Below are 18,772 nucleotides of genomic sequence, written 5' to 3' on the forward strand. Positions count from 1 at the left end.
ATAAGTACTTTTCCTAAATCAAAACAATAAGTAGTAATGAAATAGATTTATTTATATAGTCTGTTGTTCAGCTGATGTAGTAGACACCCTGACTACACGAAAAGGTGTCTAAAGCAGATAGTTGTGTCATGTATACATTGCTACAAACTGAGTACTATCAATTGTTATCAGACAGCTAGAGAAAGCTGCGATGAGCTTAGGAGATCACAGTTTTTCACTGAGAAATGATCGCTCGCACAAGATAGGCAATTTACTGTCTTTCTACGGTAATTAGTAAGCGTGAAATATACTATCAATATATATGGGCTTGTGGTGCAATTCCTCACACCTAAGAGACAGACACCCCCCACTTCGCAATCGTTCGCATAGAATTCTGATTCAAGATCTGTATGGTTGTGAACAGTTGATTTTTCTAGGATTACAGTAGTGTACATATCATTAAAGTTTAAATAATACTGAAGAAAATGAAGAAAATAAAAATGTTATCATATTCAAAAAGCCTGTCATTGAATATGATTGTGGTTTTTAGGAATATTGCCGTCAATGGAAAAGCTTGCAGATATATGCGTACTGGTAGCTTATGTTTTTTCCCTTTTCATAGTTTTTCATAATGGTTCCTTTCATCATCAAAAATATTACAATGCGCGTTCATATTTAAATGTTGCATTATGGGGGGAGTTAACCCCTCCGCTCATCTAATTGTTGCCCAATAGGATATACCTCAATATATCGCTCAAAGTAAGCACACCTGTCAATCTACCGTTTTCGTCAACAACAAAAAATCTATGAATTCTTGATTTTCTGATATTATCCATTATTGATGATAACTTATCGTTCTTTGTACAGGTGTAGACGCCTTCAAAATCATCACTTCTTCTCATAAGTGCTTCACCAACACTCAATGATAGATCATTATATATGCCACCCTTGATCAACCCCAGAACGTCATAAGCTTCATATACATTAATCAATACCCCGTTCTCATCTGTGATTGGTACAGAGGAAACACCAGCTTGAGTAAGTAATTGTATAACATCAATGACTGGTGTAGACATGTGGCAGAATTTCATGTTCTGTTCCGAAATTATGCCCAATTCACCAATCGGTCTTTGTAACAAATGCGTCTCTCTGCAGTTCAGGGACACGAACTTTAGGATTCTGTATTGGGTAAGAACACTAACAACAATTTCTCTGTGTGTCTCTTCGTCTTCGTCAATAAGAGGTATACGACCACTTCTGGATTCCAACATCTTTAGGCATGCATCATATAGAGGTCTTGATGGATGTACATAAGCTGTATCTAATTGGTCTACACCAATCGCCTTCTCAACTTCTTTTAAACCATCAAGTTGTAACTTGTCTACAATATCAAACTTATCAGGATTCGAGAAATAGTACTGTATGACATTGATGAAATCTGTGGTGGTTAACAACCCTGCAAAACGAGAAGTTTTTGAGTCCCATAATGGAGCCGAGACAATGCTGTTTTGTAAAAGTACATTTAGGGACTTCTTGACCAACAAAGCAGTATCTAGCACCACAAGTCTGTAAGACACCGGTAAAACATCATAGGAAGTCTTTGACTGCAGAAACGAACGTATAGACTGCACAGCTAGCTTTTGCTCAATTGCTATGTTTTCTCTTTGTTCCTCTGTTAATTCTCTCATATTAATTTCACTTTTATCTTCAATTGATACTGTCTATTGCGAGGATGTAATAGCTGTGATTACCAACAATAAACTTATCGATCGCTGCCCTGTAGAATAATCTACTATAATGCTGAAAATATGGTCTAGAAAATGAATCGGACTTGCGTTAAGAAGTGCTGTTCTAGCTCTAGATGCCTGAAATAATAATAATAGGGAATGTTTGATTATTATGTGTTGCTTCAGCCTTTACTTGTCCGTTATCAGAGTTGGCCCAGAAACCTGCAAATCCCAGTCCTATTTGTTCAGCTTTTCCCTTCCAGTTCTCGATAATTTCCCCTTTGTTCCATCGCAAAAGGACTTGACTACACTTTAAAAATTTCGTGCTGTGTGAATATACACTAAACCGTAATGATCAATACTGTATTTATTGCAATGTGCAGCAGGTAATACTGGATGTATTGGTTGTAACTCAGGTGCTCTATGTCTTGGGCTATTTATATTATTTTTATTTTGAATTTTGCAGTTATTTAAGTTGTAATGCTATATGCAGGAAGAATTTTTTTTAGATACCAAGTAGATATGCTATCAAATATCATGATCAGTTCGAGTAATGCAAAAGTATCAATTGTGAGTGTCGTAAATATTTTGATACCATAAGGTAGTTTCTTATCTTATTAGAAAATCTGTCGCTTTTGCTGCCGAAGATGGTGATTTGGAGTTGATTACAGTACGGGTAACGCTTTCATGGTGATAAGAAGAGCTCTCATAATCGGAATCGTCATTATTTGTTAGCTTGCGAGATGCATCTAATCTCTCTCTATAGTAAGGTGTATTGTTCGTCATTAATTCTTCGACTACGTTACCTTTTGATTTTTGTTTGTACTTTCTCTTTGGCTCAAATATCTTGTAGAACTTCAAGTTTTCATCACCACCAATGGTTGCGAGAACAGTGCCATCGGGAGATAACTTTGAGCAGCATATTCTAGCATCGTGGGCATGCACTACCTCTGCTACTTTATACCTTGTTTCATAGTTGTAAATAGAGATCGAGTTGTCTGGTGACCCACCAGTGGCCACTATTTCGACATTCATGTTACCTTTGGTATCATAACTTTGACCCCAATGCAATGAACTCACCTGTGAGCCGGTATTTATAGTATGTAGTTTTGCACCTGTTGTTGAGTTCCAAAAATGAATCTGTTGGTCAGTTTGACCACCACCACTAGCTAGGAGTCCGGCATTTGTTGGAGACCAAGCCAGTGCTTTCACAGCGGCTGAATGATCTTTCTTGACAAATTGTGGCATAGAAGTCCTAGTATCCCATATCATCATTGTGTTATCATTACCGCCAGATGCCAATTGTAAGCCGTCAGCTTTGTAGCTCAATCCACAAACTTCCCCAGTGTGTTCGTCCCATGTATTAACAATATGGTCTTTTATCCGAACGTCATTTATCTGTATTTCACCGCTACGGAAGCCAGTAGCCAGTAGCGTTTCTAACCATGATTGAGAACCTATCCTAACGTTCAATTTGGATCTCATAGTTCTCACTAACGTCGAAGTCTCTACATCCCAGATTTCGGTGTTACCATCAGACTTACCAATAGAAATGTGGCAGTCGTCATCGGACCAATGGACACTAGTGATTTGGCACTCTTCATACTCTTTCAGTAAAGTGGCTTCTCCATTATTACCATTCCACAAGTATAAACTGTCATTTAACGCTATGGCTAGGATATTTTTCTTTGACCAATCAATTAGATTTAAATAGAAATCATCCTGAAAGCCCGGTGCATCCAAGATTCTCTCCGGATTTGTGTTCACTTTTCTCAATTTCATTAACTCAGTATTTTTTTTCTGCAGTTGAGTTTGACTAGATCTATTCTGATAATGGTACTGGTGACGTCTCATTAAAGTAGCGGGCCTTTCCCTAGAGTAACTTGGTGGAGCTGGTAGGTACTGTAGGATTCTATTGTCCATCTCGAGACCGCAAGCCTCAGCAACATTTTGTTTAAAAACCAGTTTCGTTTGGGCTCTTAGATGTGTGACTGGAGATGCATTCGGAGGAGGAAGTTCTGTGTCCAACGAAATATGCTGAACTTTATTTTGGGAGCCGGATTGCAAAGTAGGTAGAAATCTGTCTGTTAAGGTAATAGTATCATCATTTGGCAAAGGTTGCGAGGACGACATGGGGCTCTTTGATAGTTCCTGAGATTTAGAAGGTGAATTGAATGCAAAGTCTGATCTCGAATACAAAGAAGTTGATTTTTCTTTGAAAAAAGACGAGTTCCTCTTTAACAGAGGTGGGGCCTGTACAGATATCTTAGGTCTAGAAAACTTTCCGAATGGTTCGTTAGCGTTCCCATTCTTGATATTTAGAGAGTGCGACCTCTCCAAAGGTCGCTTGGTCACTTTGTGCAACTTTGTGTTCCCATTCTGGCTGCTCATAATATTCAGTTTTGTAGGTGATGCAACCGAGAGCGCCGACCTCTTTGCACTGCTCGCTAGACTGTTGTCATTTTTATTGATCATCGGTGCTCGTCTTCCCAATAAATATAAGCTAGAGGTGCAAAATAAAAAATATCAAAATCCCAAAAGACCAACTCTATTTTAGCAAAAAAATAAGTTAAAATTCAAAAAAATGCAGATAAACTGTACCTGAGCTTGTGCCTGTTATTGTCAAGTTTTAAACCACAATTGAATACGTTAATGGGTCAAAGGTATTTCAAATAATATATTGTTGTTTTTGAAAATGGGAGGTGAAAGTTCAAGCTAAAACTTATTACCATTTAATAAGGAAAGGTTCTTTGAAACTAGGATCAAAAAATAGAATAATTACTACCGAATAGGAAATCCAATTGCTCTTGTATTTTTGAATACAAGAAAATAATTCTTTTAATTATAGCAAATCCTTCAGGGATTGATCCTGACAATACAAGAGAGAACTCTAGTGTGGGCTTTTCAAAGCAAGAATTCTCAATGCCCAAAGAGAATATTTGTGACAACTTAGGCTTCAGATTCTACTACTAGTTACTATGCTAATAGGCTATAATTCTTCGAAAGAGCAAATAGCTTCACTATCTCATCAGAGCCTCTTCACACAAAGAGAAAGGATGAGGTGGGATGTTTACATATTACCTTATTCGGCTAATTGATGAAATCTCGAGCTTAGAATGTTTGTCATTACCACATTAGGTAATACCTGTTTTGTTACCCGCAATTTACTTCTTTTGCATCACATGGGCAACTTCTTGTAATTTCGTATTAGGGTATTACCGGTCTTTATTTATAAGTTCTTCTAAGCTGTATCAATATCTGAATAGCCCATTGTTACTGATCTCAAAGTTATCTGCTCGATGGTATTATTCGAAATATGCGATATTGTAACCACTTTGATGTTAATATGATTTCTGTTCTTGTCTTGTACTAAGTATTGTAATTGTATTTTGTGGAATTTGTATTAAAAACGTTATTTAAACTTCTGTGACTGAAGTCCGATGGGAAAATATTATGTATTTTGGTTTGATATGCGTGAAGGTAGAGAAACTAGTCGAAAAGATTTACAAATTTTAAGTATAAGCAGGCTCCCGTAACTTACGCTGCCTTATTAATTTCTTTTTTTTTCAATGCGTCTTTCAGACTTTGGAGACTCTTAGAACAGTCTTCTTGCGGAGATTTTTAATCTGTCAAGACGTTCCTTGTAAAATTGTTGGAATTCGACATCTGCCAGGTCGAATTGGTCGTTAGCGTTAAATAGAAGGTTCTCAGAACCAGCGTTTATTACATCCGTGTATTCTTTGAAGCAGCGACTGTTCTTTACGAGCTTGTCAGCTACAATACTGAGTTCCACATTGAACGATTTCATCGAGGAGAGTAGAGACTCTGGAGTTATTGCTTGCTTGGTCTTCTCCACTATATTTATGTATTTCTGGATCATCTGTAACACAGTGTGGAAGTTTTCCTTTTGTTCTTTTAATACAAACCCATAGAAGTCCTTGTACAAACGTACTTTTAGATGTTCTTTGAATTCAGTGTAGATAGCCATCACCAGCGCATGTACCTCCTGCAAGTTTTCAATGATGGTTTGATTTAGTTTTGAGTTTTCGACGTCCATCTTGCCACGGATACTTCCTATTCTATCCCTCAGGTAGATAAGCTCCAGCATCTTAGGATGTCCCAGTTGCAATGCCTGGTCGATGGATATGGAGTCCTGGACTAGTTTCTTAGAAGTAGCAACATGGTGGACTAAAAATTTACCATCTGGGTACATCAGAGACTCCAGCAGACCATTTGTGAAAAATTGAAGAGGATCACACAAGTGCACGGTCTCCAACCTAAGCAGGTCATGGGTACTGATCTTGTCAACGTTAAAGACACGCTCGATCTTCTTCAAGTAGGTCTCCTCACGAGCCTTGACTACAGGACTGCGAACATTAAATTGCATCATCTTTGAGTTTGTCGTTAAAGTGGGCCTGTAAAATGCGCTGCTTGTAACAAAAGTAGTCGCTTGGGGTATTATTGGCAACTTATTGAAGTGTCCTGCACACAAATGTTGACTTGTTGGGCTATATCGCTGTACAGTTTTTTATTAAAAAATTCAGAAACTTTGAGAATATCCACTCATCTATAAGCAAGTTTTATATATCTAATTCCAAAACCCAGAAACTGTGTTAAGAGTTCAAGATTGGTGATGCAAGTTGTTGATCATCACCACTGATAGGGACTCGATGAGTCAAATTTTTTCTTCACACACAAAATATCTTTTTTCACAGAGAAACCGGGTGAGAATTAGAGCAAAAAAGAAAGATAAGGCCACTCTTAACAATCGAGAGGAGAGACTCTCAAAACTATTTAGCTCGGTGTGAGTGGAAAGCCAGTAATTAACGGTACTTGCTGCTCCAATACTCGAGAACAAATCACACCAAGCTACCTTTCGCCTCACACTAAGAGCCATTTCTTTCTTTTTTCATTCGGTGGGCATACGGAAGAGTCCAAGTCTGGGCCGAGTTGACGGTCATGACCTAATTGCTTTGATGATGAAGCTCGTCTTGCTGGATAGTCACGTTCAATGTGAATATAATGATACTCTGATATGTAGCGAAGGGCATCTATAAATCACTGGTACTTTAGCCCTCGCCAAAGAATATGGCACACGTAATCTCCTGTGCATCCTCCCGCTCCAATATGCTATGGGCAACGGTGACACCACACTTGGCCACCAGCCGCTCCTTGTCTCCCTCGCTGACCGCCTCACCTTTGCCCTCGTACACTTCAGGCAGGTCTTTCTTCAGGACAATCAGCGCTGACACAATCGCATCCACTAGCTGTCCTACCTCTTGCTTCGAAAATCGCGATGGCGTGTGCTCCCCAGCATCTCCCACCATGACCCCTTGCTCTTCAAACACTAGCCTGGCCCAGTTGTGCAGGTTCCCCAGGAAGAACCGTATCGACTCCGGCTCCAGCACAGAGACACCACGCAGGCACCCGTAGTAGGTCCCAAATGACCGGTTGGTGTCCAGGAACGTCTTCAGTAGCGTCCGTGTCACCCGCGGCTTCAGCGACTTGTACACCTGTGGGAACTTACGCAATATGTGGTCCAGCAACGACGCTGCAAAGTCCCGCACAGCATTCGTCTTCTCAAGAAACTCCACAGCACTAGCCTCGTCGTCCTTCTCAGGCGTCCCTCCCAGCCTCTTCGTCAGCAGCAGCGTCAGCACAGATGGCATCAGCGAGTGGATATATGGGTCAAGAAAGATCGACGTGTTGCTCAGCAGCGAGTACATCATCTCCAGTATCGTCCCCAGCAGTTCAAGGTCAGATAGGTTATGTGTGATCTGTTCTGCTATGAACTGGATGAAGTAGGGCACCAGCTGGTGCAGACCAGTATCCGTCTTCAAGGACATCAGTGCCGCTCCCTTCATGTGCTGGCCTTCCTCGTCCCCACTCTCAACATGCTTCGTCAGTGTACTAATGATCTGGTTGAAGTATATCTGCAGCTCCTTCGACAGCACATGCTTCACCAGTGGCTTGACATCCACGTTCTGCCCGGGCTGCACAACGCTCGCAAGATTGCTCCCACTCCCACCAACACTCTCTCCACCGACACTGCCCTTGCCCGTCCCGTTGTTACTACCACTGCTGCCTCCAAGTTGTGAGCTGCTCTCATTCAGCGCTGTCACAATGGCTCCACGCACTATCGGAGGCTGCGACTGTCTGATGTCGTTCAGGTTAGGGTTCTGCACAATTGCAGGTTGCACACCTTCGACTGCCAGCCAATGTGTCGTGAACGTAGGAACACGCGGCACTTGTGGCAGAGGCTCGTTGATCAGCTTGTCAAAGTCCACTTCTCCCTCATCCAAGTAGTACACAGACTGCCCGCCAGCAGTGTTCACCTTGGCAAACGACAGCTCTCTGTTCGAGTGTGAGCCGTCGTGGTACCCATACAGAGGCTCCACATTCAGCACACGGAGCGCTTTAGCCACATCATCCGTCGTCAGGGTGTCCCGCTTCGAGTGCCTCTTGAACTTCACCGCCTGCTCGATAATCTCCAGTATACGGTACTCGACGTCCATCGCAAGCGCCTTCAGAACTTCCTCATTGACATTTTCCAGACCCAGGGACTCCGCAACATCTCTTACTGTGTCCTGAGGAGACCAGATGGTGAAGGACTGTTGCAATGCACTTGCATCCTCATTTTGATCCAGTTCACCAGTTTTTTGTGCTATCGTCATCGTTGTTGCACTATATTCCACGAGTTAGCCAACCAAACCTCCAAATTTATTTTATGAGACTGTAGATTTATTTCAATTTACCAATAGGAAAGCTAGTTTGATCAATTTCTGGTAGACTCATCGCATATTAGTCCTCTTCATCACTAGTTCAGGTCTTCCTTTGAAACTTCGAAGGTGCCATTGTTGCCCACACGTACCGAAGGATTAATTCTGAAAAAAAAATTCAAAGCTCATCGCAGCTCATCGCAGGTGATGGCTATATTTTAGGCATAAGTATTCATCCATAGAGTTAGTAGTATTGGGTAAACTAGCTTTCTCAAGTTAAATCTAACCCCTCATTGTACAATAAAAAGATAGGAATATTGTATCGGCGATGAGAGTGTTAGCAAGTTGCGTTGACAACGGGTCATTAAAAGAAGCTGTGTTTGGGTTTGGTACTGATACATCTGTGCAAACAGCTCCTCAGCCACAATTGATTGAGACTCATCTTTGTGAAGGTTTAGATGCCCATGTTGAGCAGATCCACAAGATAGATGACGGCAAGTGGTTGCTGGCACGTCACAATGGTACAGTCCAATATGTTGAAAGCGAGTTGGTAGATCATTCTGAAATTGAAGGTATGAAAGTGAGCCATTTTGATGTTGTGGGTAGCATAACTGGACTGTTGGATGTTTCAAGACTAGATCATCTAAATGCACAGTCAAAGAGAAGAACCAAATTGAAGGATGGTTTTGTTTCTCTGGCTCCAGTGAGCAAGAAGGATTGTTACCTAGCATGCACTAAATCGGGTTTAGTGCACATACTTGCTTTAAATTTCAAGGACAAATTGTTGACCAAGTTGCAAACATTTGAAGTTAAGGCGCCATTGGAGTTTGCCCAGGTCTATGATGTTGAAAAGACAAAAAAAACTGTCTTTGCTTGTGGGGGTGAGGAAAACCTAGTAAAATTGTTCGAATTGTCAGAGTCCTGTGACAAGATATCAATGATATGGGAGTCTAAAAATGTGAAGAATGATAGATTAGATATGCGTGTACCAGTTTGGCCTGTTGCTCTTAAATTTCTACAACCTGTACCGACTTCAAGTGCAGGGTATGACAAGAACAAACTGAACTTCCAATTTCTAGTTGTGACTGGTTGGTCTCATTTTGGTATCTACAATACTCAACATGGTAAGAGGCCAATGAAATACCTAGACCTACTTCCAGAGCGTGAACCATTGAGACAATTGGAATTATTAGATCCTTCTCACAATACAAAAGCAATTACTCAACTAGGGAATTTAAAGTGTAAGGAAACCGAATCCCTAGAATTCATAACAACAGATAAGAAAACTCAAGTGCTTAAGTATAATGGTCAGGGTCAACTAATTGGGAAATATGGGAAGGGGGACATTACCGGTTTAGCCACTTATATTGGTATTCATGATCAAAAATATTTGTTGGAAGGAGGTCTTGATAGATATTTGAGAGTATTCGACATTGAATCAAGGGCACAAAAAGCAAAGATTTATTTAGGTACAAATATCAACAGGATACTGGTTCTAGACGAAGAATTGGAAGCATTGCAAGAAATAGAGATGGCAAAGAATAACAAAAGAAAGCAAACCGCATCTGATGAAGAAGATGATGCCGAAGAACTGTGGTCCAAATTGGAAACCAAAAAAGAGAAAAAAAGAAAGCTTTAATAGAATTCATTTATATATAAAATCTATAAAGGTATGAATTTCATGCCGTAATGCATACATAAACCATAAGTTATTCCAACTCATAACCCAGCTTTAGCTTGCTTCTTCATATTTCCGGCTTTTCTATTGTGGTTCGCTCTGCTAGCCTTGTTTTTCTCATTTCTTGCAAATTGTTTCTTACTTTTTTGTTGTGTTTGTTGATTATCTTCTTTTGTTGATTGGGGGTTCTTTCTATCTCTGTTATTATTAGACTTAGGTGGGCGGGTGTGTGCCTCATTATCAGAATTTTCGTCGCGGTTCTTAACATAGGAAGTTTTCCCTCTTTTAACATTCCCTCTGAACATATACTTCTCTTCAAGGATTCTAGCTCTTTGAGGCGATCTTTCTAGCATTCTTGCCCAACCTTCAATTTGTTCATCTGACCAGTTTGTCTCTTTCTTAATGTTCTTTCTTTCCTTTGTTCCCCTTCTTGACCTGCTAAATATTTCCTTGTCTTTCTTTAGTAGCTCCCATAAGTACTTCTCATTAGCCTCAAATTGACTTTGTATCTTATTGGTATTTGTTTCGTTAGTAGATTTCGTTTTATCTACCTCATCTTCGAGTGAAATCTTTTCGGCCAAATTAGCATGATTTACTTCAGACTCATCATAGGTGTCGTCATGTTCATCTTCATCTTTTTCATAAAGTAACTCTAAAGCTCTGGTTAGAGTTTTATTCCTCAATTCATCTGGCACATGTCTGTCTGAAATAATCTCGCTTTCTTCATGAGATTTCCTTCTCTCACGGCGATATCTAGGTCCAGATAATGGTTTCTTGATGGTATTTATTGATTTTGGTTTTTCTTTTGGAATACTTTCAACAATTGTTGGATCTTCAAAAAGCGCATCTGTCAAAGTCTCAACATTATTCTCGAATTTGACCAAAAGTAGTTCAACTTGATAGTCCGTAAGATCAGGGAAAATCTCTTTTATAGAATCTATATTGTTCTGATCAATCTGATAATTCTCCTCGATATCTTCGTATTGTGATGTTGGGACTGACATGTTGACATTCAAAAATGGGAAATCTTTTTTCAATGATTTATTGTACTTCTCGTAAGACTTATTCAAAATTATAGATCCCAAAAGTGGGTACATTACTAGGTTTTCTATATTGGAAATTTCGAGATCTTTCAGTAGTTTGGAAATTACTTTATCTGGTGAAGTTATTAAGCATATTAGCATTAGTTGCCTAACGATTTCACTTGATCTTCCCTGCCCTTTATTCCATAGTTGTTCTAAAGTCTCCACCCAATTAGTAGTTAGGAAACTACTGTTAAAATTACTTTTAGTATGATCACCTTCACCCAACAAACTTTCAAAACATTTCAAATCAATTCTATCAAATTTACCAGTTTCTAATAGCATCTTCAGGTGTGTTTGTATCTGTTTAGCCCAATTCAGTTGCGTTCTTGTAGTATTTATTTGCGGCTTTAATGAACCATCTAGCAGTGCCCTTACAGAATTTGGATTTCTGTTTGCGTAATATTTCACCAGATTCCAGATGGTTTCACCGTGTAATTGAAAATGCATTAACCCACACTTCTTAATAAGTTCAAAAACCCAAGTTCGCAGTAATTGCAATTGTTTTGTGACATCACTATTAGCACCAAGACTCAGAAGTTTACCTTCTTCTTCCGCCATTTCCTTAAGATACGTTCTCAAAAATATGCACAGATGATCATGTGTGGATTCATTTAAATCTTCAATGTTATTACCGTGGTTAAGAAACTTAAAATATTGAACATAGGTTTCCAGCAGATGGGCCCAAACCACAGGATCCTTCTCTATTAGCCATGCCCTCAGCTTGAATGGAGGAAAGTTAACAATCGGTAGTTCCAGTTTGGGCCTCTCACCTGTGATCTCCAAAATCTTTTGCACAGCCATTGTACTTATATTGTATACGCTTTTTGCCGACTGAATGGATGAAGATCGGATGAAGATAGATCTGTTTGGTATTATTTCTGGTTTGTATCTGTATAATATATTTTGGTTAGCCTTTCCTATAGATTCTTGATATTTTTTTGCCAAAAGTCAGGCCATCGCTTATTCCGAGGAAAATGAATAGGTTCAACTACTAAATGGCCTAATGATCAAAAATATTATAAAAGTGCCGATTTTTATACATCTATTCAAGCAGTGCATGAAAGTTTTATTATACAGTTTTTTATATTACATAGATGTCTTCCCAGCATTTTCTTGAGACTATCCTCACAGTGCAGTTTAGCAAGTATTCTAAGAGCATATGCATATGTTACATTAGGGATTTTGTCAAATGAATCAGTCCTTGATCTAATCCCATTCTAGACGTTCACGTTCAGCTTGTCTCATTTCAGCTTCCTCCATCATTTTGGATTTATGTGACTTTGCCCTTTCTTGCTCGAGTTTCTTGCCTAGCTCACCTTTGGTATTTTTCTGATGAGCATCCTGATACCTCTTTTCAGCTGCTAGTCTCGCAGCCTCCTTGGCTGATATCTTTTGCGTCTCTTCTCCAAGTACTTCGTCTCCTCCCAGTTTCTTCTTACTCTTGTTTCTTTGCGTCGTCCCACTCACTTTCGCAGCTGTATCACTCTTCTTCTGATGGCCAGTCCGCTGCACCGGTCTAGCGTCACTTGAACTGCTTGTAGGCTGACTGGGACTCTCTTTACTAGCACATAGACCCATTGCTAACTGATATGTATCTTTGTTTGACTATTAAGCCAACCGTTGGACAACTTCAACATTCTAACTTTGTAAATCTCTTTATATCCGATTCCCTTTTTCTCAGTTGCGCTGTTAGGGGAAAATGGTCTTTTGTGGAGTGCTATACAGTTAAGGCAGTGGCACAGTTGCTCTGGCAATGGTTTCAAGAGGTCATAGTTCATGATAAACAGGGTATATATATGATACATGAGTTTTGCTATTTACATGCAATTGTTATTAGATTTATATAGGGGTTATTGTGTAACGATTTGTGCCCATCTAGAGTTATATATGTGGGGCTTTGCATGGAGCCATTGTTTGTCAATAAGCATCGGGTGGTAAAAATGAGGAATATGAATTAGTAGTATAATTTAAATTCCTATTCAGTTTTGTAATGCTTCTTTCAAGCTCTTGACCTCGCAAACGGGTATGGAAGAGGTGTCCACCAGGTCTAGTCTTTGTAGGTTTTCTGCTAGAATTGGGAAGGACTTGGAGCAACCTTTCAAGATTCTGTATCTTTGCGAACCATCACGACAGTATTTTTGGTAAACATTTACTATTTGTAGGTACCATTCTATTCTGTCGAGAGACTCTTGGTTATCTTTATTCTCTTGTGCCCATTTTACAGTTGCATCTCTCAAAGCAGCCCAGTCAGCATTTGCAATATACTTGCTGCCAAGCGAGTCTGCCTTCAGGACAATCTCTTGCCATCTCTCTACAATCTGTTCTTTTGTAATGTTGTCAATTGACCCTAGTGATTTCAATAAAATTCTTGAAGTAATTAGAGATTTTGGAACGTTGAATAACTCAAAGTTCTTTTCGATGTACTTAATTACTTCTGGCTCTTTCCAGACTGTACATTTTGCCAAAATGATATTCAGAAATGGCTCGTCGATACCTTTCAAATTGTTGTATTGAGTTATAAGTTTTTGCAGTTGTTCTAGTCCTTCAGTCTTGTTTTCTTTGTACTTCTCAAAGAAGTAGGAGAAGAATTCATTATTCAGAGAGGAGAAGATAGCTAATCTCAGATTATTCTCTCCATAAAATGTCACCATCTTTTGCCATATCTCTTTAATTTTATTGAAGTCTTGATTCTCTGACCAAATATTATACATTAGCGAGTTCACAGCGGAGACTTGGATCTCCACTCTGTATGGCATTTCGTTGTTCACAGCCTTGTCGAGAAAGCTCTCTGCGACTGAGATATCCTTACATTGACTAATGAATGCGATATGAGTTTCTGATATGTATCCATAATGTACACCCTTGGAATTGGTACAGAGAGTTTCGAACAATTCTAATGCCTTCATGTTCTCGTTCGCCTTCAAACTTGTCAGAATCATACCCACATAGAGATTTGGGAACATACGGTTATGGTATTGTTCACATTCCTTGAATAACTTTTCAGCTTCACTGAAGTTGACGATTTCCTTTTCATAAAGTATTGGAAGGACGATACCAACGACATTAGGATGTTTTGAGATTTTACCAATATTGGATTGAGGGTTCTGCTCTGCGATGGTTTCGATTTTCTTCCAGATTTGAACTACTAGATCTGTAAAGCCCATCTCCTGGTATGAAGTGAACAAGTGCATTAGGCCGTTTGCATTTATTGGTACGTTGTTGTTGAGGATATCGTCCGAGATTTCATTTAATGAAGTGTATATAAAGTTCACCATTTCTTTGTGGAAAGATTGTGAGTCGTAATCTGGTTTCTTATTCAGGCTAGATACAAGTTGTCTGTCTGTTCTTAACCCATTGTGTAGTAGGTGTACCAAAGATGTCACCCTTTGATCTGTCATCTCGGGACATTGTTTCAGTTCGTTGTATAGAGTCATAGCCCGAGACACCGAATGCCAAAATGTTGGATTTGATCTCATATCAGGGTGGTTTACTCTATCGCTCAGAAGCTTTCTCATGGGAGTAGCTGATTGCTTTAACGTAGTGGTCAGACAGTCATCTAACGCACATAACTGAGCATACCATGGTGATGTCTCATCGACGGGAGATTTCCTTCCACCATAAGGCTTCCTCTTAGAAGATGTCTTCCCGCTGAGTATACTGTTAAGTTTCTCATCAAGGGCATCTGCTGGACCATTTCTGTTGTTGTTGCGTTTGTTGGCATAGTTCCTTCTGCTCTCCTGTGCTGCTACAACGTTTGCCGTGGAAGCCGTCTTAGACGTGGCTATCACACCCTTGTAGATGGTAGACGTCCTCGATAAATACCTGAACATCAGTTAAAGAAAAGTTTGTAAAATTATCCTTCAGTTATCGTATTTCTCGCCACTTTCAGCACCTAAATAGTATTATTATTATAAGTTCCAAATCCAGCTAAAGAAAACAAAAGCGATACTGTACTCAACTACCAAACCTTGAAAACAGTGATGTCTAATAGTACAATCTAATGTTCGTTTCATAGACTATTGTGTTCCTTACAGTGCACTCGCACTCATCTTCTTCATTTGAGCTTATTACTCTTCCTGGCGAGCTTTTACCCATGTATCACGAAGCACGTCATAGTTAAGAGGGGGGGCTTTCCTTGGATTCCCGTTTCCTGCGCTGGAAAACACAAATGTTGATCTGTTTTCTCGAGAATAGTGTTTAAGAAGTAGTTTGTATTTGGGCATTGAATTGGGTGGTTAGCAGCTCCAAGTGCCAGATAGCTAACACGAAACGTACACACTGTAACAATGTCCCAAAACAAAGATATATTCACCTTGTTTGACAAGAAAGGCCAGGGCTCTATCCCAAAGGATGTTGTTGGCGATTACTTGAGGGCCATTGGTTACAACCCAACAAATAAGCAAGTTACTGAGATATTAAGTGGTAGCGGTGAGGCTCTGACGCTTCCGGAAGTTGAGGAATTGGTCAAGAAGAATGAGGCGATGCTTGATGCCACTACAAAGGGTAAGCTAGAAGATTTCGTGAAGGCATTCCAGGTCTTTGACAAGGACAACACTGGTAAAGTGTCAGTTGGTGACCTAAGGTACATGTTGACTGGTCTTGGTGAGAAGTTGACTGACGAAGAAGTAGACGAGTTGCTAAAGGGTATAGAAGTTGACTCCGAGGGCCAGATAGATTATAAGAAGTTTATTGAGGATGTCCTGAGACAATGAGACCACTTTTTAACGCGTTTCTTGCAAACGGAGCATATATATCGTTAACATATAATTCGTATACTTATTAATACCACAACTCAATGAATTCCAAGACGTGTTTAGTTTTATTTGCTCTTTACCCGTTGGACTAGGTATTACTATCTATTAGTTATCAACCAAAACATAATTTAGACAATATGAAAAAGCTCATTATTGATTTACAGCATATTAATTCGAAACAATGCCATTTCAAAATAAAAATAAAAAAACAGTGAGAAATAAAGATACGTTATGTGATTATAAAAAACGTATTCTGGAACACAATATAACTAATTCCCATGGCTATATGATTTAAATGTTAAATAGCTTGTACTCTGATGACAGCGACTAAAATTTTATAATAAGTTCAAAAAAAAAATAAAAAAAACAACAACGAAATACATATATATGAAAGTATTGTGATCAATAAGCCAAACAGATTGTTTTTTAGTCCTTAGGATTATTAATATACATCGACTACTTTGAGCAGTTTAAAGTGTCCATAAAGAAAACTATTCCTTTTAGTAATTGTGTTGGTAAATATAGTATCAATATGAAATGGATGCAAAGGAATATTATCAATTGTTTACTCTCTTTTTCTAGAGAAGAAAGAAAAATTCTTTATGGTACGGGAATAATAAACGTTAAAAATATGTTAGAGTCAAAATAGGTGTACTGTTTTGTTGTTTTTAAAGAATAGTTTTTGACTCTAGTAATGATGGAATAATAAAAATTGTACATGAAGTTTGTCCTTAAACGTGATTTTGAAATGAAAGATCTACAGCTTTTTTATTTGTATCATTTGATATGTGTACCCACATTGTGTATCGTTAACTAGCAAAGGAATTCTCTAAGGAAAGCTCGATGAAAGATTTTTTCCTAGCATTCCCACATCTTATGGGAGGATTTTGATTTGCTCCGAAGGACGATTCTGTATTACTTCTAGTTCTGTTGAAAGGCGAGCTACCAATGTATGAAACTGTGTTACTCCGCTTATTTCTCAATTCGCGCTGGTTCTCAACTTGTTTAGCGGCTTCGCTGTCATACTCCTTGGTGGCTAAAGCGTCTAGTTGCGAAGATACGTATTTTTCAAGAGAATATAAGTGTGTTGGGATGCCAAAACTTCCACGGGAATAAGTTCTTGACGGAGAATCACCCACCGGAGTGGCAGAGTTCGATCTTTCCCTAATGATATTGTTGCTCATGAAAGTAGTGCTGTTGCTTCTGGCGGGTATGGTACTGTTGCTCCGCATCGGTATGGACACACCGCTCCTACCATAGGTTATGCTGTTTCCGTTAGTTGAAATGCGCCTTAGACTGGGTGCCCTTGATCTGCCGACCTGTATTGATTGCGAGCGGGTGTTAATTTGGTGCAGCATATTGCAAGTGTTGCGCCTTGACAGCACCGAGGGCCTTATAGGAAACTCAGGTTCTGTCTGTGTCCTCCGCAGCTTGAACTCCTCCACAGAAGCGCGAGCAGATGGTGTCATGGGAGGCCTAGCAGTGCAGTCCTGTCCCTCAGCGGATTGCCGCTCATTCTTCTCCTTAAACGGGTTGCGGAACTCATACTCTTGCTCTTTCACTTTGTTCGGCTCATCCAGGTTCAATACGTTCACCCTGTCGTTGACTGATTGGCAGGACGAGGTGTCCGAGACGTACGAGCAAGAGGTGCTTGACGCAGCGGAGGCCCTCCGCGCCAACTTCCTCTTCCCTTGCTCATCCGAAGCACACTCCTGGGCACACTCCTGGGCACACTCCTTCTCGCACAGTGCGTCCTCTTCCTCTTGCAAGGGGTCCAGTCCAGTGCTGGGACAGATCGATGCGACAAAGCTATTGTCCTTCACCAGCGCGCTGTTGTCCGCGGCGGGCTCGGGCGCGCCAGTGTACGCGTCATAGCCCTGGTAGTCGCGGTCGAGCATGTCAGTTTCATCCTGCTCGTCTATGTCCAAGGAGCAAGGGTCCTGGACTGCTCTTTCGAACACATCCAGCACGGAAGCGGAGCGACCTAGTGGCAAGACTAACTCATCCATGGTTTGGGGCATTTTGTATGTAGGCTATGTAGGGAGGGGCTAGCGATTCGAAAGAAAAAAGAGGCCCTTCATGAATATATATATTATATACTTCCTTGTGTTTTTACTAATTTCAGAAATAAAGGGCAATGGCAGACCTTATCAATGTTCTGTTGTGTGTATTTTATGGACCTTTTTTCTTTTCCTAGAGTTGCTAGTTGTATTGAGACAACCATCTACATTGTTTAGCCTTATTGCGCAATCTTGTGGGGTATCCTCGAATTATAAGAGAAGAGAAAGAGAAGAAAGTAAAGAACTTAGTGTGAAGAACATGGTGGTGAGTTGTCTGGAGGCTGTTCGCACTATCTGAGTTGGACTGGGGCAGTCTATAGCACTCTCTATATCACTCCAAGCACTCTATAGAGCTCTATAGCACTTTATAGCACTCTATAGTACTCTATAAGTAATGGCAGCATTGGCAGTGGCAGTAAGCCCCCCCACAGTGAAGGGCAGTTCCTTAAACACTCCCCTTAAAGCAAGGAGACAGCGAAATTGTTTCCAGAAAAAAAAGGGGGGACAAATGCTGGGGATGACGTGCCTGGGGGGCAAGGTGGCACAGAAAGTACTGGACAAACGAGTAGTACAAAAACATATTTTTGGCATTGGACAAATTTTAAGGGTCTAGGCCAAGCACGAAGGACCCGGGATTGTGTCTCATACATTGAGCCGTGTGCAATTTTAGACATAGAAGATGCTGGGGGGGAGAACGGATATTACGGGAAGTGTTGGGAGAAACGAGATATGTCTTAGGACAAATAACAAATAACAAATTGGTAATATAG

General features: G+C 40.0%; 10 protein-coding genes across 10 annotated transcripts; 2 read left to right on the forward strand and 8 right to left on the reverse strand.

Moving 5' to 3' along the window:
• Nucleotides 1-695: 695 nt before the first annotated feature.
• SNF4 (AMP-activated serine/threonine-protein kinase regulatory subunit SNF4) lies at nt 696-1,667 on the reverse strand (the record flags this gene model as incomplete). Its single annotated transcript, XM_446285.1, has 1 exon — nt 696-1,667. One exon carries the CDS (start codon nt 1,665-1,667, stop codon nt 696-698), a length of 972 nt encoding a protein of 323 aa, XP_446285.1.
• A 648-nt stretch (nt 1,668-2,315) lies between these two features.
• CDC20 (ubiquitin-protein transferase activating protein CDC20) lies at nt 2,316-4,181 on the reverse strand (the record flags this gene model as incomplete). The annotated part of the gene is made up of 1 exon (XM_446286.1): nt 2,316-4,181. The coding sequence occupies one exon, from the start codon at nt 4,179-4,181 to the stop codon at nt 2,316-2,318; it is 1,866 nt and encodes a 621-aa protein (XP_446286.1).
• Nucleotides 4,182-5,301: 1,120 nt separating this feature from the next.
• ARO5 (Aro5p) lies at nt 5,302-6,096 on the reverse strand (the record flags this gene model as incomplete). The annotated part of the gene is made up of 1 exon (XM_446287.1): nt 5,302-6,096. One exon carries the CDS (start codon nt 6,094-6,096, stop codon nt 5,302-5,304), a length of 795 nt encoding a protein of 264 aa, XP_446287.1.
• Nucleotides 6,097-6,775: 679 nt separating this feature from the next.
• GVI51_F06941 (uncharacterized protein) lies at nt 6,776-8,380 on the reverse strand (the record flags this gene model as incomplete). The annotated part of the gene is made up of 1 exon (XM_446288.1): nt 6,776-8,380. The coding sequence occupies one exon, from the start codon at nt 8,378-8,380 to the stop codon at nt 6,776-6,778; it is 1,605 nt and encodes a 534-aa protein (XP_446288.1).
• Nucleotides 8,381-8,753: 373 nt separating this feature from the next.
• Nucleotides 8,754-10,064, forward strand: NSA1 (ribosome biosynthesis protein NSA1; the record flags this gene model as incomplete). The annotated part of the gene is made up of 1 exon (XM_446289.1): nt 8,754-10,064. One exon carries the CDS (start codon nt 8,754-8,756, stop codon nt 10,062-10,064), a length of 1,311 nt encoding a protein of 436 aa, XP_446289.1.
• Nucleotides 10,065-10,144: 80 nt separating this feature from the next.
• Nucleotides 10,145-11,989, reverse strand: CUE3 (Cue3p; the record flags this gene model as incomplete). The annotated part of the gene is made up of 1 exon (XM_446290.1): nt 10,145-11,989. One exon carries the CDS (start codon nt 11,987-11,989, stop codon nt 10,145-10,147), a length of 1,845 nt encoding a protein of 614 aa, XP_446290.1.
• A 405-nt stretch (nt 11,990-12,394) lies between these two features.
• GVI51_F07007 (uncharacterized protein) lies at nt 12,395-12,766 on the reverse strand (the record flags this gene model as incomplete). Its single annotated transcript, XM_446291.1, has 1 exon — nt 12,395-12,766. The coding sequence occupies one exon, from the start codon at nt 12,764-12,766 to the stop codon at nt 12,395-12,397; it is 372 nt and encodes a 123-aa protein (XP_446291.1).
• Nucleotides 12,767-13,167: 401 nt separating this feature from the next.
• On the reverse strand, nt 13,168-15,018 carry RMD9 (Rmd9p; the record flags this gene model as incomplete). The annotated part of the gene is made up of 1 exon (XM_446292.1): nt 13,168-15,018. One exon carries the CDS (start codon nt 15,016-15,018, stop codon nt 13,168-13,170), a length of 1,851 nt encoding a protein of 616 aa, XP_446292.1.
• A 456-nt stretch (nt 15,019-15,474) lies between these two features.
• MLC1 (Mlc1p) lies at nt 15,475-15,900 on the forward strand (the record flags this gene model as incomplete). Its single annotated transcript, XM_446293.1, has 1 exon — nt 15,475-15,900. The coding sequence occupies one exon, from the start codon at nt 15,475-15,477 to the stop codon at nt 15,898-15,900; it is 426 nt and encodes a 141-aa protein (XP_446293.1).
• An 851-nt stretch (nt 15,901-16,751) lies between these two features.
• Nucleotides 16,752-17,963, reverse strand: MBR1 (Mbr1p; the record flags this gene model as incomplete). Its single annotated transcript, XM_446294.2, has 1 exon — nt 16,752-17,963. One exon carries the CDS (start codon nt 17,961-17,963, stop codon nt 16,752-16,754), a length of 1,212 nt encoding a protein of 403 aa, XP_446294.2.
• Nucleotides 17,964-18,772: the final 809 nt, after the last annotated feature.

Source organism: Nakaseomyces glabratus, chromosome F, assembly GCF_010111755.1.
Source record: "Nakaseomyces glabratus chromosome F, complete sequence".
Taxonomy (NCBI): Eukaryota; Fungi; Ascomycota; class Saccharomycetes; order Saccharomycetales; family Saccharomycetaceae; genus Nakaseomyces; species Nakaseomyces glabratus.